At 49.6% G+C, this 21,906-nt stretch overlaps 1 protein-coding gene across 1 annotated transcript; it reads left to right on the top strand.

Annotated features, from left to right (window-relative positions):
* Positions 1-414: 414 nt before the first annotated feature.
* Positions 415-20,926, top strand: gpr179 (G protein-coupled receptor 179). The gene is made up of 12 exons (XM_030094775.1): positions 415-1,319; positions 2,075-2,183; positions 10,103-10,199; positions 11,106-11,344; positions 12,250-12,318; positions 15,291-15,400; positions 15,656-15,894; positions 16,557-16,695; positions 16,768-16,870; positions 17,127-17,267; positions 17,625-19,935; positions 20,092-20,926. Exons 1-12 carry the CDS (start codon positions 415-417, stop codon positions 20,916-20,918), a joined length of 5,289 nt encoding a protein of 1,762 aa, XP_029950635.1. The 3' UTR covers positions 20,919-20,926.
* The last annotated feature ends 980 nt before the right edge of the window (positions 20,927-21,906 follow it).

Here is a 21,906-nt window from a genome sequence, read left to right as displayed (position 1 = left end):
CCTCCACCTGAAACGGGGATCCCCCCCTCCTCCAACTTCTGAGGCTTTCCCCGTCCTCCCCTCCTCCTCCTCCTCCTCCTCCTCCTCCTCCTCTTCCTCCTGTTGTCTGGCGGAGCAGCACCGCAGGACTCCCGCTGATCACGGAGGTAACGACGCGGACGGCGGCGATGCGGGACTTTCTCCCGCCGCCCGCCGCCTCCGCCTCCCGGAGGCTCGTGGGATCGACGCGGAGTCCCTCGCGGCGCGCGGATGGAGCGCGGCGCGCGCAGCGGCGGTGAGCGGCGCGATCAGCGAGCGGCCGCGCCGCAGAGCCACACCGCTGCCCGCACGAGGAGGACAACCCCGCAACCAGTCCCGCAGCCTCCAGCATGTCCGCGTCCTGCTCCTGCTCCTCTTCTCCAGACTGAAACCAGGATGGGCCCTGCGCTCCTCCTCCTCCTCCTCCTCCCAGCCCCCCTCGGAGGGCAGCTGACCCCGGACCCCCCCTCGGCGGTCTCTGTGGACCTGTCCAACAGCTCTTTCACCAACAGAACTTCTGAAGTGTCCAACAGCAGCGTGAGCTGGTCCGGCCCGGCGCCGTCCGGGTCGCCTTCCGGACCCCCCACCGAGCCGGAGGAGGACGACTGGTCGCCGGCGGAGGCCTTCCTGTACACGGGGGACGCCTCCGCCCTGCGGGCGGCGCGCTGCTCGCGGGCGTACGGCGCGGCGGGGCGGACCGGACCGCTGCCCCGCGGCTTCGCCGCCGCCCTGCGCCCGGCGCTGGACGCGCTGGCCAACACGGCCAACTTCCTCAACATGGTGTTCCAGGCCAGCGACCTGCGGGAGAGCACGGTGCAGGAGGACATGGAGTGGTACCACGCCGTGGTCCGCGCCCTGCTGGAGGCCGACCGGCTCGTCCAGCGAGCCCTGCTCACCTTCGACGCCGACCCGGCCGCCCCGGCGCCGCAGCTGGTGCTCCGGGCCAGCCGCGGCCCGGCCGCCAGGGCGCGGACCGTGGTCCTGCAGGACCTGTCCCGGGCGTGGGGGAGCCTGCACCCCCCCGCCCCGGCCCCCGACGACAGCTGGTTCAGGAGCTTCAAGTTCCCCGAGCCGGGGCGGCCGGCGGCGGCGCTGTCCAAGAGGGTCCTGCTCAACGACCTGGACACCCTGGACACGCCCAAGTGGGGTCAGGGCGACAGCTACGTGACCAACCGCAGCGGCGTGCGCTGGTCCGGCGGCCCCTTCCTGGACTGCGCCGACCAGCGCTTCGTCCCCCGCTGGATGCTCACCCTGTCCACCTCCTTCTACGGCCTGAAGCCCGACTTGACCCCGGAGTTCAGGTTAGGGCCTCACCGCAGACCGGAGCAGGATGCTCACGGCTCTCAGAGATCTGGAGAACCTTCAGCTTCAGCTGGGTTCCTCCACACAGCAGAGAGAAACGCCAGCAGCCTGCAGGGAGCTCCTCACACAGCAGAGTCTTTATTCGCTTCAATGCTGAAGCTGCTTTCTGAGCTTCTTCAGCTGCTCTGGAAGTTGGACTTTCTCTCCATATTTATAGATAATCGTATATAGACCTAAAGTTGATCAGTAAAAGAGATGGAAGAGAAGTCCTTCCTCATGGTTCTACCCAGTCAGTGATGAAATTCAAATGGAACTGGAATTCATCTGGCCTGAAACTTCAGGAGGCCATGTGGTTGTGTCTGTGTGAGTTGAGACGGTAAATTTAAATTAGATGTTGCCGCTGTGACAGAAGTACGGCTTTAAATGTCCTTTTCCCCCGAACAGAACAGGAGGTTTATATTCTGCTCCATTTCGGTGAAACGTTCCTCCTCGTTGAACCTGTCAGTGGTTTTAATGTTATGGCTGAAACGTGCTCCTCTTGGCACTCTGGTGGATCTGTTGACCTCCAGTGCAGCAGCCTGGGGTCAAGGTGTTGAACCAGATTTGGACTGAAAGAGCTGGACTAAAGTGATGCTTTCATTGTGTAAATGTGGAGATTCCAGCAGCTCCTCACCCTGACGCCTGTGTGTGTGTGTGTGTGTGTGTGTGTGTGTGTGCATGCGTGTGACCTGGTCCTGCCTCTGCTCTGTTCCAGAGGCGTGGTCCGGGTGGACGTGGACATCCAGGACATCGACCTGGACCAGTGCGCCGCGGGGAGCGGCTGGTTCGCCGACTCTCACCAGTGCAACCGAACAACCATGGAGGTAAACAAACCCGCACTGCTCGACGGTCAGGTCACACAGTCCAACACAGAGGAGAACGTTTCCACTACCCTGCATCTGTTGGTTTTCTGCCAAACCCGATTGAGAATAACCGACAGAGCAACGAACAGGCGGCCGTTTATCTGGAAAACTGAGATAACTGACATCTGAGAATGGTTTAAAGCCCCTCCCTCACCTGACCCACATCATCCCTGAACGTTTGGAGCTTCGGATGTCGGTGACTGAAGAGAGAAGCATCGAGTGGCCGAAGGACGTGACGGCTCTTCAGCTCCGTTCCTTTCAGATGACGTGTTTGTGAATGAGTGAAGCCAGTGTGTGGTTGAGCTCTAACTCCTGGCTGGGTTCACCTCCTGGAGGGTTCAGGCTCTGGTTCTGGTTCTGGTTCTGGTTCTGGTTCTGGTTCTTGTTAAACCTCAGAGCAGCATCCAGAGTGTGAAGTGGAGGAAGTGCTGATATTGTGATGTTTGGAAAATCATTTGATGAGTTGAAAATAGGGTTGCATGATACTAAGTCAGCGTGCGTTATGTGATCAGGTTTTTTAAGTATTGCTGTTATAGCACGCTTTACGTTAAATCCAAACCGTCAGGCAGGTTCGGTGAAAACAGAAAACTTTTGCTGCACTTTGGGTCTTGGTTTACACGACAACGGAGCTCAGAGCCTCTGGAAATGCAGCTTGTGGAAAACCATTCCCATGGTGGAATTCCCGAAAGGAGCTTTGTTTAAACGGGAGAAAAGACAACTTTTCTGAACTGCTGCGACTCTGTCTCCATGGAAACAGAGGAAAACACAACTTTCGCCGTCACTTGAAATGCTCTCCTGTAAACCGGGTCTTTTCAGTTCTTGAAGTGTGCTCCGGGTTCCAGGTCAGAGCGGGAGTTGGGTTCAGACTGAGGGATGGGCAGAGATGTGGTCCGGTCCCTGCAGGCCGCGATGGGCCTGGCTCTGGATGTTCCAGTGCACGGGTCTGTGCATGGGCAGCGAAGCCCATTTTACTGGGGAGTGCTGCAGTGGAGTGTGAGGGGTTTAAACCCGGTGTGAATCTCAAGGCACCGTGACGTGGAGCATCCAGCGATGTAAGGAAAGAGCAGAGGCTTTCAAATAAACAACATCACCGTGATCCGGGAATCCAGGACAGAGGCCACGGCGAGGCATTTCCCTGTCTCTGCTTCTGCTGAAGAACCCCAGCTTCAGTTTCTTCTTCTGAAAGAAAGGCCATCATCCACTGTCATGCCTCAGTATCTATTATTGATCACAGACTCAATCAGGCTCCGATCAGGAAATCAGAGAGACAGGAACCGTCTTCTTCTTCCTGAAGAACATACAGTATATTTAGTTTTGGCTGCATTTCAAAGCAGCTTACAGTTTTTCACAATTGCTAAAACACATTTCTTGAAACCTCCATCCATTTTCTCAAAACCTTAAACACAAATCCAAAAATCCACACTACATTCACAAAAACCTCAGACATTTCTGTCAAAATCGAATTATCGCCTCAAAACCAGTTCTCTTGTGATGAAAACCACACTATGCGTTCAGATCTTACACACAGCAGGTAAAAACGTGTTCACCTCAGCTCATTCATTAGACACTACATGAAATAACTGAGGACACAGCAAGCAGTCCACACTTTTAAACCTGCTGGGTTATTTTCCCAACTCATTTCCTGGGTAGCCCTAGATTTTGTGCAGATTGGGTCACTTTTACCCAAAATTAGATGAATTGTGTCGACCCAGCAGAGTGAGTTGATGATTTGAACAAAATCACCATTTTGAACACTCCTGCAACTCCTTCTCCTTCTTGCATCTGGAGACTTCTGGCAACAAACGCAACAGAAAACTGGAGTCCTGTGTTTTCACAGAAGATATTGCAATGGCTAAGAAGGAAAAGACATATGACATCCCCCTCCTTATTTTCATGTGTGGCTGTGGCTCAGTTGGTAGAGTGGTTGTTTAGCAGTTGTAAGGTTGTTAGTTCAAATCTTTTCCTCTACATGTCAATGAACTGCACTGAACCCCAGCTGGCTTCCAGTGGAGGGTTTGACAGCCTTGCATGGCAGAGGGCACGTGTTTCTGAATTCTGAGGGTTTACTGTAAAGTAACCTTCCCAGACCCGCTGATAAATCTTGACCCAGCATCAGAGTCAAATCTTCAGCCCAAACAGCTGGGTAGAAATAACCCAGCACTGGCTCTGTCCCTTTTGGGCCCAGCGCTGGGTCAGCAATTCCACTCAATGTGGGTTATTTTTACAGCAACCCAGGAGTTTTCAGAGTGTGTAGTGCACAGAAAATTTTTATTTTATGTATTTGAAATGCATTTAGAAAAAAAACCCCATCTAAGTCAAAGTGATATCTAAATTGACCGTCATAACAAAAAATAAATACAAAACAAACAAAACAAAAGCACACTACTGCATGGTCACGGTCCTGGAGATTCAGTCTCCAGCATCTTGTCTTTGTGCACACTTGGTCTGATCACATCATTAGAAATATGTGTGTTCAGTTTTGAGTTGTTGTGTGTAAAAGATGAGGGCTGTGTTGGAGTTGTGTTCACATTTTGCTGCCAGTGAGTACAATTTTGCAAAAATGTTGTGAAATGTGTTTAGTGACTGAGAATGTGTCTAAGGTTTTGCAAAAAAGAGCAGATCGGTTTTGAAAATTGAGCATAGGACCTGAACAGTGTTTAAGTTTTTGCCAAAAGAGTGTTTGATTCGAAAAATGAGTTTAGGCCACTGAGAGTTTGGTTCAGGCAATGGGGTTTAGTGTTTTAGCAATTGTGAAAAACTGTAAGGTCAGTCAGCTGCACCTGAGTAGTATTAGAAGCAGACTGCAGGTCTGAAAACACCTGAGCGACAGATGCTGCCTGACAATAGAAGACGGTATCGTCGGCGTAAAGATGCATGAACGCATTAACATTTTGACCCACCTCATAGAAATGGTGGGTCCTAAAACAGAGCCCTGCGGCACATCTGACCGTCCACACTGCTGAAGACCCAACCAGCAGCTTGAGCTGACACCCCTGTCTTAACGTCTGTTTATCCTGGAATTTGTTTTTACAAACGACAGAACTGTCTGTTGATGGTTTTTGGACTGATTTCAGATTTTTTGGGAATTATTTGCAATCAAGCAACCTTTTCTCTCACATTTAAAATTCTGTCATTTTGAGATTGCAGAGCAGAGTGCATGGAAACATAGATCATCCCACCTCAGACAGTCTTTTAGATGTTTACTCTGCATGTTGAAATGTCTATCACGATACATTGGATACATCTGATCTATTGATATTTGACAACTTATATAGAAATTAAAGCAAAAAGCTGAAGTAGCATAAAACTGGAGTCTGCGTTGATCAGCTGTTCTGAGAAAGCCATTAATTCCATCTGGCATTCATATCTGCTGAGATTGTTGAGTTTAATAATAATGTGAAGAAGCTGAAAATGCTTTGACCGCCGCTTCACTTGTTGAAAACTTCTCTCATCTCATCTCATCTCATCTCATCTCATCTCACGTGGTAAGACGTGGCTGTCACTGGATCAGATCTCCTGGTCCTGTTGGACCAATCAGAACTGGAGCTGTTGAAACTGTCAAATTCTGTTTGGGGCTTTTCGTTCCATTCCAGACACACAAACCCATCGGGAACGTTTCTCCCCTCCGATGCTTTAATCTTTGTCTGCCTGTTCTCATGCTGCATGGCCGCCTTGTAACCTTCCCTCCTGCTTTCGTCCTTTCACACGTCCATCCTGCACTCTGTCCCATCCTCCACTCCTGCTTTTGCCTTTTTCGCTGCCAGCCGGCCGGTCGCCACTCAAACCCCCACCTCTCATCTCAGCTGTCTATTTAAAGATGGCTGTGCTGGGTGGCGGGCTGCGGGATGATCTGATGGATTACGATGATAATCCAGCCTGTCGGCATCCTTCCTCTTTATGCAGCAAACTCACAAAGGTCTGAAGCGTGGTGGAGTCTGATAGGGCAGCAGAGACTGCCGCTCTTTTCTTCTCCTCTGACTTCATAACCCTCCCTCTCGTCTCTCAACTGCGTATCATTTTTCCCATCTTGTCTCTGATTTTCATTTTTCTACCTCATCTCATCTCATCTCATCTCATGAGTGCTTCATGTTTTCACGTTATCGCATGAGTGCTTCTTATTGAGTCTTTTTTTCTCAAGTGTTTCTCATTACTTTTCCTCATTGTACCTCATTTCATAACTGATTTTGATTTTGGCCCATCTCACCTCACCTCATTTTATATAATCTCATTTTAACTCATTTCCACTTCTCATCTCATATCGTCTCACCCCGTCTTAACTCAGTTCATCTGATCTAGTCTCACCTGATCTCGTCTCATCTTGTCTAGTCTCGTCTCACCTAACCTCATACTGTCTCATCTCATCTTAACTCATCTCCACTTATCTTGTCGCATCTCATCTCACCTCATCTCATGTTGTGTCACCTCATCCGTCTCATCTCGTCTTCTCTCATTTTATTTCATCTCATCTCACGACTGCTTCCTCTTTCTTTTCACGAGTGCTTCTCATTGCTTCTCATCTCATTTCATGACTGCTTCTGATTGTGTCTCACTGCTCCTCATTTCTCCTCTTCTCATCTCATGTTGTCTTTTTGATTTTTCCACTTTCTTCTCTTTTCCTCTCATGTCATCAGCTCTCATCACTGCCTCTCATTTCGTCTCATAATATCTTGTTTCTGTTTCTCAACATTCTGACTTTGCATCTTTTTATCACTTTTTTTTGTCATCCTTTTACATCTCATCTCATCTCATCTCATCTCATCTCATCTCGTATTGTCTTCATGGCAGAACATCACATCAGCATGCTCTTTCTTTTATCACCAACCTGCTGGTCCAGATGATCGACCTCTATCTGCTGTGTCCAGAGAGAGGAAACAGGAAGTGACATCCCATCCTGGATATAAGCAGGCTGCAACTATCAGATGATAAATCCAACTCAGAACCAACCACACGGTGTGCTAACAGCTGTTAGCATACCGTGCTAACAGCTTCCTGTCAGACTCAGCAGGAACAGCTGTGGCAGTCTGGACCAGAACCCGAAGGTTCTTGTCCTCAGAGCTCTGATTCACTCATCTCTTCTCCAGTTCATCCAGTTAATGTTGTCCTGATTCTCACACGTCAGTTTCTATCACCAAATATCAACTTCCCAGAATCCCCCACCCTTTTTACTGTAATATGAAGACTGAATGTGGTCAGTGGTCACATTGAAATGGATGGTTTTCGTTTATGACGGTGAAGTAAAGCTTCAGAAGTGTGAGACGGTCTTGAGGTTCAACTTGAGCATGAGGGAGAAAGAGAGAGAGAGAGAGAGAGAAAGAGAGAGAGAGAGAGAGAGCGAGAGAGCGAGAGAGAGAGAGACAAGATGCTGAGCTGAGATGTGGCCAGAAAGGAGAATTAAGTGGACTGCTAATCCATACTGCATTAATATTCAGGCCTGCCATTAGGTCCGTGAGCATCTGGGGGGTGGGGTTTGTGTGTGTGTGTGTGTGTGTGTGTGTGTGTGTGTGTGTGTGTGTGTGGGGTGTGGTTGGGGGGGGTGGATGGAAATGTACATATGTGAGACCGGTCAGTGTGTCTGCATGAAGGTGTTTATCTGGCCGTGGGTGTGTGTGTGTGTGTGTGTGTGTGTGTGTGTGTGTGTGTGTGTGTGTGTGTGTTTGTGTTTGTGTGTGTTTCGGCCGGGGTACAGGATTTCTCTAGAAAAGGATAATACTCTCAGTCGAGGCATTATGTATCCATTTAGCTTTTAACTTAGATTAACACACAGAGTATGCAAGTGTGTGTGTGTGTGTGTGTGTGTAGCCTCGCAGTGCATCCACAGAGTGCTGCTGGACTGTGATAGCGCAGTCGGACACACAGAGGCATCAGATGTTATTTCGGTTCCTGTCTACCTTCGTTCTCGTGACTCTGAGCTCAGTCTAACTGCAGAGGCTCAGGATTACTGGCAGCGGTCACACAGTCCTGCTCACACAACCTTTAAAGTGGAAAGGTGCATCTGTAGCGTTTTCATTTCAGCAAAGTTTCCTGTTTACATGGAAACATTTTGCAAATGATGTGTGTTTACTGGTCCATGAGTTGGTAATTCTGTTTGTTTCTGTAATGAGGCACCAAGAACAAAATGCTGTAAACATGGGACAGACACCGAGAAGGGATTGTTATTACACCGACTGTCAACTCTAAAACCACCAAGTCCAGAAGAATCTGGACTGGGACCAGGACCAGAACCAAGACAGGGACCAGGACCAGGAGAATCTGGACTGCGAAAAGGACCAGATGGATGATGGATGAATGGATGAATGATGGGTGGATGAATGATGGATGGATGGATGGATGATGGATGGATGGATGGACGAATGATGGGTGGATGAATGATGGATGGGTGGATGAATGATGGATGGATGGATGATGGATGATGGATGGATGAAAGATGGGTGGATGGATGGATGGATGGATGGATGATTGGATGATGGATGAATGATGGGTGGATGGATGATGGATGAATGATGGATGATTGGATGATGGATGGATGGATGGACGGACGGATGGATGATGGATGGATGAATGGATGGGTGGATGGGTGGATGGGTGGATGGATGGATGAATGATTGGATGATGGACGGATGGATGAATGATTGGATAGTGGATGGATGGATGGATGGATGGATGGGTGGATGGATGGATGGATGGATGATTGGATGATGGACGGATGGATCAATGATTGGATAGTGGATGGATGGATGGATGATTGGATGATGGACAGATGGATGAATGATTGGATAGTGGATGGATGGATGGATGATTGGATGATGGATGGATGGATAAATGATTGGATAGTGGATGGATGGATGGATAGGTGGATGGATGATTGGATGATGGATGATGGATGGATGGATGGATAGATGGATGATGGATAACACATTTCTTGATTTTTAGGACTTGTAGTCCAGGAGAAATCAAGTGCTTGGCATGTGGCCAATCAGAAAAAGAAGGACTCGGGCTTGAGCAGAACATGCAAACTCCTCTGAGAAATAAGCTGCAGGCTGGTGAATCTGGGTTCTTCTGGGGGAAACAGCGCTGAGCTGCCTGTTGGCGGATGAGGTGGAACATCAGAGAACATTTTTCTGCCGTGAGGCTGTGAAACAACGTGAGACCGTTTATAGGATTTAGGCTTTGAAACGCATCCATTGGTATTTTATTTTGAAATGTGCTGATTATGTGGGTGTTGAGAACCACCTCATGACGTGAGCCTTGGCGTTCATCTTTTATCTGACAGGCGTCTTGTTCTTCGCCCTGTTCCGCTAAAGCAGGGGTGGGGAACCCTGGTCCTGGAGGGCCGCAAACCTGCATGTTTTCCATGTCTCCCTGCTTCAACACAGCTGATTGCAATGAGGCTCGTTATCTGGCTTTCTGCTGGACTTGGCCATGAATCTTGATTCGATTCAGGTGTGTTGAAGCAGGGAGACATGGAAAACATGCAGGTTTGCGGCCCTCCAGGACCAGGGTTCCCCACCCCTGCGCTAAAGCATCTTATTTTTCCTGCATCTACCTTAAAACCATGGTGACTAAACAGCGACGATGCAAAGCATCGCACTCGTCAGTCCCAGGATATGTTCTTGCAAATCAGAAGGAAGTGGTGGAGGTCCAGGCTGCTCAGCAGCTCAGGGACAAACTTCTCCAGAAATCAACTGAAACACGGATCCAGTTCACTGCGTTTTTGGCCTGTAGATGGAAAAATGGATTTTGGTCAGTGTGAAACTTTTTAGAATGTTTTGTCAAGTTTTAACAGCACAGTTTACTTGATGTTGAAGTCCTGATGTATTCTGGGAAATGAGTGTGATGTTATGAACTGAGTGTTTTTCCACGGCTCTGTTCTGGCGTTTCAGTGCGTTCCGATACCGGGCCGAGGCTTCCGTCTGGGTCAGTACTGCTGCCGCTGCAAAGAAGGCTTCTACGACCCCGAGACGCCCCCCCAGGACTCAGGTGGGTCTGTAGCGCCGGGGAGGAGCTCTGGGAACTTTGCTCTGCCTTCAGCACCGCGACACGGAGGCCATGTGGGACAACACACTGAGAGAAGCAGGAACAAGATCCGGAACCATCCATCTCTCCAGAACAATCACAGAACACAAGGAACAAATAAACTAAAAACAGAAACCTCGTTTAAAACACAGCGTTTCAGGTGGCAAGGCATCGTTTCAGAAAATGTTTCTGTTTCCATGGCAACATAGTGAAAACCATGAAATGATCATGTCTGACCGCGGCATGGTGCTGTAATGAAACCACACCTGCAGAGAACACGGAGAACATCTCAACATTACCACTGGAGAACTCAGACATTGCTATGGACAGAACGCCAAGCTGGACTGTTACTATGGTGACAGTCGACGCTAAATGTGCCGTCGCGCCGCCATGAAACGCCTTCGCCTCAGTCTCGGAGCAGCAGGCTGCTTGTTACCGTCGTTACTGCTGAAACTTTAGTTTGTTCATGAGTTTTCTCTCCTCTTCTGTTCAGGCAGGTCAGGTTTTGTCAACATCCCACTTTCTCATGGCGTTCTTTCTCCTTCCGTTTGACGGTTTTGCTTATTTGTGCGCCTAGCCGTTGACACGCAGTAGAAAAGGAACGTTTTACAAGATTAATGCTAATTCACTCTTTAATCAGCGGCAGAACTACAGTATCACTCAGAGAGTCAGCCAAGCCATCCTGTCCAGGAGATTCTCCACAGACTTCCCACCAACAGGCACTGAGAGACTTGGAATCCAGATTTTTCTGGATGTGATCAGAGAGCAAACGCAGGGACCGTGTAGCTTCCAGGACCTGGAGACTCGTGCAGGTGCTGGAATAAAGTCCCCACAATGCCGTGCTCATGTATGTTTGTGTGTTTTCTCCAGATGGAGGTGCTGTGAACGGGAGTGGCGGCGGCGGCGGCGGCGGCGGCGGCGGCACGTGTTACCCCAACATGCCCATCTGCCTCCCCTGCTGGCCGGGCTGCCGGAGCTGCCAGGACGGCACCCCCTGCTGGGTGCAGGAGGACTGGCTGCTGCGGGCCGGCGTGCTGGCCGTCCAGGGGGTCTTCATGATCCTCATCTTCGTCAGCATGCTGGCGGCTTACCGCCATCGCCGCAACCGGGTGAGTCATGACGTGGTGGCTCAGCGGGCCGCCGTGTGGGCGGAGGTCACACGAGCAGGTTCGCCCTCTTCTGCAGAGTCTGCTGCAGACATCTCAACCAGCAACTTCACCAAACACGCAGCTCAAATGAACTTCAGCTGTTTGGTTTTTATCTCTCTGCTGAACCCACTGACAGTACATAACGATGGACGGACGTCTCGTGGCGTTCTCCACAGCGTTCTGAAGTCCCGTGTGTTGATTTGAGCCGGACGTCTCCATATTGAACACTATAAACCGGATGTGATGTGATTGGTCCAGCCTGTCACATGACCGCATCACGTGGACAGAGGAGGAGCTGTGATTGGCTGATTGATGCTAAACTTTAACTTCTAAAATCAAATCAACAGATGATTAAAATGTAAATCAGAGTGTGGTCAAGAAGAACCCAGAGACAGAGACCAGAACTTGTTCCCAAACCGGGCACTTTATCTGTTTATTTCACTCTGAAAATCAGCATTTTTGAATGGCTTCCAATGAGACCCGGGCTTTTTCTGAACCAACATCATCGCCCCCTGCTGGAACCTCCCCAGAATTACAGCTTTTCTGCACTTCAGCGTTATCTTCATGTTTTACCAGCGGAGGATGGCACTTGGCTTAACCTCAAACCACGGAGCAGTCAAGTTATACAGAAGTGGAAAAAACTGGATGGATGGGTGGATGGATGGGTGGAGTGATGGATGGATGGATAGGGATGACTGATTCAGTCTTTTGTTAGCTTCTTGTACAGTCAGAACATTTTCATAAATTTGACAAAAGGTTAAAATTAAAGTGCACTTGGTCTTCAGTTTGGACTTTGACTCTTGTTTTCCTCCATGTCCCCCTCCACCTCCCGGTCCGTCCCCGTCCGTCCCCGTCCCGGCTCTCAGAGGATCCGGGCGTCCGGCCTCCTGCTGCTGGAGACCATCCTGTTCGGCTCGCTGCTGCTCTACTTCCCGGTGAGTGTCACAGATTAGAGCTCTTTCCAGATCACTGCGCAGCACAGCGCCTGGATTACAGCATAATGGACCATTTCTGGGCAGGCGAGTAGGGCGAGGGCAAGGGAGAGAGAGAGAGTGAGTGTGTGTGTGTGTGTGTGTGTGTGTGTGTGTGTGTGTGTGTGTGTGTGTGTGTGTGTGTGTAATGGGGTAGGTGGGTACATGGCGGACATTTTTCATAACGTCTGCTCTCGTCATAGTTTATCAATCAGTCTTTAGATTCATTTCCCAACCACACAGCTGTTAAGGTGAGTCGGCCGTGGCTTTTTGTCCGTCCCAGTGGACGACCGGGTTGATGCTTGCTCGCTCATGCCGAGCGGTTCGGTGTGTGCACAGGCGCTCCTCTGAGGGTGTGAGCGTGGTAACGGGCGGCCAGGTCCGCCTCGCTTCGCCACACAGGTGGAGTCATGTGCCGCTCCACCTGATGGGACGGAATATTCAGGGCTTTAACTGGACGACCGCAGCGTGGAGACACTGTCCTCATCTTAACAAGCTGTTTGTCCTCTGCTGTTGTCAGTCCGTCTTCTCTTCAGCCTGTCTCCTGTCTTCAGCCTTGTCCATCAGAATGACAGAGTGAAGGTTTGCACCCGCACAGAGCCGGGAACTGAGTCATGAAAATCAGCATTCAGAGCAGATGGGCTGTGGGTGGGTTTTAAAATACATCTTCAATCAGGCAAATATCAACAACAGCCTCAGAAATCTGAACACATCGAAAGATTCAGTTTGACTGGAGCATGATTCAGCAACCGGGAGAAAAATGTCTGCAAACTTCATCTGGCTCCTGAAGGAAACATCCAGAACAGTCAAAACACTGAGAAAGAAATCTCGAGTTTAATACCTGCTGCGTTCATGATGTTAAAGAAGATGCTTCAGTAGTTTCAGATTTAAGAGGCTGAACACGATTTTTCAACATTTGAAGGAAAGTATTGTGCCATTTTAGAGACCCGTTTGATCCATTCACCCACTCATCCATCCATCCATCCATTCACCCACTCATCCATCCATTCGCCCACTCATCCATCCATCCATCCATCCATTCACCCACTCATCCATCCATTGGTCAATTCATCCACTCATCCATCCATTCACCCACTCATCCATCCATCCATTCATCCATCTATCATCCATCCATTCACCCACTCATCCATTCATCCATCTATCATCCATCCATTCACCCACTCATCCATCCATCCATTCATCCATCCATTCACCCACTCATCCATCGATCCATCCATTCACCCTCTCATCCATCATCCGTCCATTCCACTGCTCTGTCAGTGTGTTGAGGAGTTCTCCAGCGGGCGTTGTCCTCCTCGGTGAAGTTCTGGTTCTGGTCCTTGTCCTGGTCCTGGTCTCTTGCTGTCTGTGTTTTGCTGGTGGTCTGTTTCCGCTGCAGCTCCTGACTGGAGCAGCGTCTCCGGTTTGAAGTCGTGTTTCTGTAAGCGCTGTTGTCCGTCGGCCGAGGCGTCAGTTCAGCCGTTCATCTTCATGAGTGTAGAGAGAGACGACCCTCCTGTGAGGTTCGGTCAGGAACCACAGCAGCGGGTCACCAGAGGTCAACCTGGAACTGGGGGCGCTGGTTTCGACCACCATGATCCACGTTATCGGAGCGAGGTGTTCAGCTTCTGAACCCAATCAACTGCTTAAACAGCTTTTCATTTCGCTGGGCTGCCGTTGATTTTCTTTTTTTTGGGCTCTGACCGCTCACTGTAGCTTTAGATCGACCAATCACATCGCTTCTTCCTGCAGAGCCATCCAAGACCCCAATCTGCCCCTGAGCGCCGGCCATTTCTGCTGATTAAACCCGCCTCCTCCGCTGCCTCTGCTTCTATACGGCTCATCCTCCATGAGTGCTTCCAACACAATGATGTAAATTTGCGTTCACGTCTGAGGCTTTAGCTGATGCTCTTATCCGGGGGGGCTGACACCGACCGCCGCAGCGGAATGAGCTTTAATTCTTGGATTACCGTCATCCGCTCTGCCGTTATGCCGAGGTACAACCTGTCGCCGAGTGTGGCGGCGAGGAGGAAAAGCTCTTGTTTGTTTTGTGATGAGGAGACACGTGGTCCCTGAACAGACCGTACGGTGAAGCTGCAGTACCAGGACTCACCAGCAGCGGGAGCCAGAGCAACTGCAGTGGTTATAAATGGTTACTATGATTTCTTCGCCCAGTCAGTGTCGGCTGATTTTCATTTGGGTGGAAAAATGTTGCCTCAGTTGAACGGACTGTAGATTTACGCGTTTTAACATTCTAAGCTCCAGAATCTGCTTTCTTCACCTGGAGCAGGGTTCTGCAACCTTCACGACCAGGACAGACTATTTTTTGACTTTCCACCAAGTCAAGCTGGTCTGGAGCCACAAAGCACATTTAAACTTTAAAACTGGAACCATAAATGTCAGCTCATGAATTTAGTTTTGATGCACAAATAAAAACTATCTTACGATAATAGTGAACATTTAATTTTTGTACCAGATTTTTTTCTGACAGTTTTGAAATTTTAGCAGTTTTAACCATTCTACCTCTTTTTCAGCAGTTTGGCATGGTTTTTCCAACCAGTTTTAGCAATTCTTCCCAATTTTACTCGTACCTTTTTTTGAATCCCTTTGAGCCAAGAGTGACGAATCACTTTGGAAAGTGCTGTGGTGTGTCACTATAATAAAAATAAGTTAAATATTTATTCACATTTCATGTTTTGAAGGCTTCGTGGAGCCGCTGCAGAGGGACTGAAGAACCACATGTGGCTCCAGAGCCGCAGGTTGAACACCCCTGACCTAGAGTATACAAACATGTGATCTGTTGCCTGACCTGCTGCAGATCAAAACCATAGCAGGCATCTTCCGGTGAGCCGGAGTGTCTCCATCAGTTTCCGACAGTTGTCAGTGAGAACCTTCCTCCTCGTCTACCTCCTCCTCCTCCTCCGCCTCCTCCGCAGGTCTTCATCTTGTACTTCAAGCCGAGCACCTTCCGCTGCATCCTGCTGCGCTGGGTCCGGATGCTGGGGTTCTCCATCGTCTACGGCACGGTGACGCTGAAGATGTACCGGTGAGCCAGCTCTTCTCCTCAGACAGAACTCATCCCTTTCATTGCTCAAATGACTAACAACCTATTTTAACCACATTTTTCTTTTAGAAAGCATGACTTTTTTAAAGCAGACTGCAGATGTTACATTATCGAGGAGGGGCTGGAAGATGAAAGTTCGTTAAGATCAGATCAGAAGCAGCAGCAGGAAAATCTTCGGGAAAGGAAAGGTGGCGCCGTTGAGCTCCTCGCGCTGATCGTCCTGTGGTCTGTCTGCAGGGTGCTGAAGGTGTTCCTGTCCCGCACCGCCCAGCGGGTGCCCTACATGTCCAGCCTGCACCTGCTGAGGATTCTGGGAGTGATGCTGATGACGGTCAGCTGGTTCCTGTGCGCCTGGACGGTGGGCGTCCTGCAGAACCGCGACAGGAACATCCCAGTGTTCGCCACCGCCTCCACGTCCGACGGGCAGGGCTTCAACCTGTGCCACGTGGACCGCTGGGACTACATGATGGCTGTGGGTCAGTGGCCGCCCCGCCCCGCCCCCACGCTTTAGGAGCGTCAGTCCAATCCCCCACAGATCCTCAACACAACACACGGCTGCTAATGCTAACCAGGCTAGCATTAATGTTTCTCTGATGGAGCAGTTTTCCTTCTGCTGCCTAACAGCAGGATTAACAGAGGATTCCCTCCCCAGACAGAGACAGCAGCTCAGCAAGTCTTTTCGTATCGGTGAGAATTTAGCTCCAGAAACTTCAGGAATAACGAAATGATGAGTTTCTCTTCAGCGAGCAGAGAACTTAACAAACCCTGTCGGTCTACATTTATTTATCCAAACCAGGGATTCAGTTATTCCAGTCTGATCGAGCACCGGCTGGTTCCGTACCGTCCAGATCAGATCCTCTCATCTCCTTTGTAAAGTGGTTTTTGGTCTTGGTTTGTTCCTAAAGTGTTGATCCTCTTCTGGATGCCTTCTTTTATAGTCTGTAAAAACTGTTGACGAGGCTGGTGAACGAACTTTCCACACACCGCCGATATTTTCTCGAGATTCTCCTGATCCCGGTACAGGTCCATATTCTCCTGATCCAGGACCAGATTCTCCCGGTCCTGGTAGTTTTAGAGCGATCGGCAGCAGTCCTGCTACACTCGGCTCACTGTTCCTCTCCGACTGTCTCCACCTCAGCCGAGCTGCTCTTCCTGTGCTGGGGCAGCTCTCTGTGGACCGCCGTCCGGCCCGTCCCCTCGGCCTTCCACGAGCCTCGCTACATGGGCATCGCCATCCACAACGAGCTGCTGCTGTCCTCCATGTTCCATCTGTTCAGGTAAACCGGCAGGAGCCTTCTGAAGGGCTTTCAGCCAGCCTGAAGCAACGTCTCTGTTTGGATCTTCCTCAGGTTCACGTTTCAAACCCTCCATCCGGACTGGATGCTGCTGCTGTCCTTCACACACACTCACGTCACCATCACCGTCACACTGGCCCTGCTCTTTGTTCCGAAGGTACCGATGTTCACATCAACCTCTCACGTAAAAACAATGACAGACTTTCCAGCTGTGCCTTATTTCGATTTTAACGTTATGACTGTGAAGGTGCTCGAGTCAGGGTACGATGAAATGAAACCACCTCTGCAAATTTCATCTTACACGTACACAATCTGAAAAGCCAGTAGAGCTTTGAAGGTCTTCAGATTTTCCCAATATTTCCTGGCAATACACCAATTATTTCTGAAGAAATACGTGTGTGTGTGTGCTCCAGTTTCTGTACGTGTCGAAGCCCCGGCGTGAGGAGATCGCGGCTGAGGTGTATGAAGACGAAGTGGACCTGCGGCGCTCGTACCTGAACAGCAGCTTTCATTCAGCTTGGAGCGAGCACAGTGTGGACCCGGAGGACTTCAGGGTAAACACAGAGCGCTGCTATCACTTTGCACCGGGACACACTCTGCCCACTGTGGAGGAAATTCCTGAGGTCACATTTAAACGGGAAACATAAATGTCAATTAATTTACGATGGCATGTAGAATCGCTTAAACAGATTTTAAATATATTATAATCCAAACATAAATTCTCAGTAAATATTCCTAAATGATGGCAGAATGAACATGTGTTGCCTCTCTCCACCCTTTTTCCTTTTCTTATCCTAAACTATGTTCTTCAATTGTCATACCTCTCCTCTGACTTGCTACTGTCCCTTTCTTCCCCTTTCCTCAATCACTTCAACCATCGACTCACTCCCACCCTTCCTGATATGCACCAGGATGAACTGAAGAAGCTATATGCCCAGTTAGAAGTCAACAAGACAAAGAAGATGACGGCAAACAACCCTCATCTGTCAAAGAAGCGAAGTTCTCGATGTGCACTGGGCAGATCCATCATTAAACGCATCGCCGAGATCCCCGAGTCGATGAGCCGCCAGTGCAGCCGCGAGGAGCGCGACGGATCCTTCCGCAGTCGCAGCGGGAATTCCGACTCCTTCCGGAGGACCCCAGACACCGTCAGTATCAGTTACAGGAGCTCAGTGAAATCAAGAACGCCGTCACCCTCACCATCCATGCGCAAGTCTCAAAGTGATTACCACTACGTCCAGGAGCGAGACTCCTCTCTGCACGACTCCATGTTAAGGCCCAATTCTGTGAAGAGGTGCTCCCAGCGGTCCGAGACCGACTCCCTGGACATTCCAGCTGGAGTCTGTAAGTCAGCCAGTGCCCAGAATCTTACTATTGACATCAACCTTCTGCATCCCGATCACACTAGACTCCATAAATCCTGGAGCCTGACTTCCACGACCACCCATTCGGTGGAGAACATACCCAAGGTCAGCAGAGCCAACACGGTGCGGTCCAGGCAGAGCCTTTCTATAGGCGACCAAACCCGGAGCGCCCTCCAGTCAGAATCATTCGACAAAGCAGAAGTCTGTCCGTGGGAGGTGGAGCCAGAACAATCAAGTGACAAGAACCAGAAGCACGTCACATATGCAAACTCCAATGACAGCGAAGAGAAAACACCGCCGTCCCCGCAGGCCCTCATCTGTCCCTGGGACCACGTCCCACCCGTAGAAAACCATCCTCCTGAAGCAGAGTCCCCCAAACCACCGGTCCATGTGTCTGCAAGTGCACCAGGCTCTCCGAGACCAAAGGTCACGAAGGATCAGCGCGTCTTCTCCTTCCGGACCACCACTAGCAAGTGGCTTTCTGTGAAATCTTTTATGGGATCTGTGGATGGAAGTAGTAAATCAGGAAAGGATGGAAATTTAAACAGAGAGGATTCTATATCACAAAAAAGTCAGGAGAGCGCCTCGACCACACCGAGGTCAGGATCGTCAAGCAGACGTCCAAGTGTGGAAAAGAAATCCCTGCAAAAAAGAAGCATGACAACCGCAGATGGCAAACCGTGCCTCGTCAAACAGAACGCCGTCAGACTGTCTTCCGGGGATTCGTCTGACAGAAGTCCACGGAGACTTGTGATTGTGAAATCCGCTGTCCATCCTTGGGACGTGGATGACATTCAAAAAGATGGCACCTATGAAAATGTGTTCTTGTCCAGACAGAACAGTAAGCGCAGTAGTATAAGTTCAGCGGCGAGCAGCTGCAGAACTCCCTCTACTCACAGAAGAGGTAGTAATCGAATTACACCAGCCCGTAATGTTTCCCATGCAGATGTATGTCCATGGGAGGGCGCCGGCGAGGCTCCAAAGAAGCAGCAGAGCATTAAAGCAGATGTTTGCCCCTGGGATTCGCAGGCTGATGAACGAACTAATGTGTGTCCTTGGGAATCTAAAGATCACGGAACGGTGAGAAGGCAAGGGAGTGGTCGCGATAACGTGTGCCCTTGGGAATCCCAGGATACACCTGTTATTCCACAGATGCCCCAGTCCAAAGATTTACAGGTGCAACAGTCTTCGAAACACGCCGCAGATGTCTGTCCCTGGGAGACCGCAGAAACTCCCCAGACTTCAATAAGAAAAGATAAAGAATACACTAATGTTTGCCCTTGGGATACTCAAGATAAGGGTGAAGTTGTGTATGAAAATCTGAACACTTTTACTAGCAAAGGAACACTAACAGTTCCCTTACGCCAAGAAGTTATGAAACCTGCCATCTACCCTGGTGCGTCCAAAGAAATTTCAGGTAACACACAACATCCTGAAACATCGCCTGTCCTGAGCTGGGGTAAACAAGCGACCAAGACAGCCGCAAGTTGTCCATGGGAGTTTCCTGATCCCCCAAAAATCTTGGAAGAAATTTGTCCGTGGGAAGACGGTAAAGCGGAGACAACTAAAGAAATGGCTTCACAGCTGACCATCAAAGTAGATGTTTGTCCCTGGGAATCAGAACCAGACAAAGCTTCTTCTGGAGAGAGAGGCAGTGTCACAGAAAATGTATGTCCCTGGGACACCGAGCTCCCAGGAAAACCACCGGCAGATGTTTGTCCATGGGAAACTGCAGAATCAGGATCAAGAAAATCAGAGATGCCCAAGACATCAGAGGGTCAAGTCAGGCAAGACACAGCTCGGGCAAATATCTGTCCATGGGAAACGGGCGAACCACAAACCCCCAAAGCATCCGAGAGTCCCAACACACAAGACATGGCTCGGGAAAATGTATGCCCATGGGAGACAGGTGAGACAGGAGTAAAAGTTGACCAATCCAAGTCATCAGAGAAACCAATCAGACCAGGCACTTCTCAAGAAGATGTGTGTCCACTGGGAAAAGAAACCCCGAAAGTTTTGAAAAAACAAGACAGTGCTCGGACAGATGTCTGTCCATGGGAGACAGAAGAACCAAAGGTCCTCAAAAAACAAGACAGTGCTCGGACAGATGTCTGTCCATGGGAGACAGATGAACCAAAAGTCCTCAAAAAACAAGACAGTGCTCGCGCAGATGTCTGTCCATGGGAGACAGAAGAATCAAAAGTCCTCAAAAAGCAAGACAGCGCTCGCGCAGATGTCTGTCCATGGGAGACAGAAGAACCAAAAGTCCTCAAAAAGCAAGACAGCGCTCGGACAGATGTCTGTCCATGGGAGACAGAAGAACCAAAAGTCCTCAAAAAACAAGACAGCGCTCGGACAGACGTCTGTCCATGGGAGACAGATGAACCAAAAGTCATCAAAAAGCAAGACAGTGCTCACACAGATGTCTGTCCATGGGAGACAGACGAACCAAAAGTCCTCAAAAAGCAAGACAGTGCTCGAGCAGACGTCTGTCCATGGGAGACAGACGAACCAGAGGTGGTCAGAGAGCAGGACACCGGAGTGGACAGAGATGATACGTCCAACAGTAACAGAGAGCTCAGACAGAGTCAAGGCTCATTTAACGCAGGAGACACTCCGGTGGACGTGAGCACAGAGCAGGAAGACGAGTCTAAAGCCAGCCTGGCTCTGGGCCGCCGGGACGCTCTGTGTCCTTGGGAGATGTCCAGAAGCAGATCTGGCTCATTCACGGACAATGCTTCAGACGTCTTCACATGGGAGCCCGAGAACATTCCAGAGGAGGATGAGGAGGACGATGCAGAGTGTGCTGCTGAAGCTCTGGTTTTCCCGCCCGATTTGTGACCTTCGTCGACCCAGTACCGACCACCTAGGACCCGGCCGTCCACCAATGAGAACTCTTGACATTGAGGAAGAAAAGTTTGGTAACAGAGCCACAGAACTGCTTCCCTACATGTGGCAGCGCTCCCCCTCCCTCCCAACGGAAAATTACAAAGGAGATGTCATGTCAAGTTTATCTGTCCAGTCGGGTGATGTCCGTTGCAGTGAGAGGCTGGTATGAAGAGAACGTTTTATATTGTTCAAACCTGACTGAGAAGATTTTTATTTTTCTGATTTATTTCTGCCCCTCACTGTCAAATCCCCACAAATGATTTCCCTCTAAAGGAAGGACATCTAAGACAATTAGATGAAGTCCCCTTTTCCTATTTCTGTCCCTAATTTGATCAGTTCTTGGTGTTTTTTTGTACATTTTCAGGAAAGAACACATTCCGGCAAGGTTCTTATACTCAGATGGCGATTACCCCGAAGATTCACTGAACCTTAAGTTTAGGTTTCCTTCTAATGCAGATACACAACTGAAGTCTAATACAATTAAATAAATGCAGTGCAGTACTGCCAGGATTTCAGTGAGTCCAAAAACAGTTCACAAATATTTACAAGTCTATGCACTCCAAAATACCGGGAAAAAGACCTTAAAAAAAAAAAAAAAAAAAAAAAAAAAAAAAAAACTCAAACGCCCTTCTGTTGCAGCAACTTTGCCTAATCTGATTTAAAACGGTTAAATTTCTGTTTGGGTTTAAAACTGGATATTGCCGTGCTCTGGTGCCGTAACGCTGCCGTGTGAAGCTCAGGACTCTGTTCAGACGGAAAGTCTGCAGATATGATGGACAGAGCGTTTCAGCGGGTACAGCGCATCAGGACTCTGGTTTCTCATGTTTTACACCTTGACGGAACGAGAGGAGTCGGTGGTTCACGCCCCATTTACACGGCAAAGTTTTCAAATGAAAACAGGAAACTTTTTTGAGCCACTGGAGTCTCCAACAGCGCCTAC

Source organism: Salarias fasciatus, chromosome 6, assembly GCF_902148845.1.
Source record: "Salarias fasciatus chromosome 6, fSalaFa1.1, whole genome shotgun sequence".
Taxonomy (NCBI): Eukaryota; Metazoa; Chordata; class Actinopteri; order Blenniiformes; family Blenniidae; genus Salarias; species Salarias fasciatus.
Note: the sequence above shows the minus strand (reverse complement) of the source record. Positions and strands in the feature narration are given on the sequence as shown.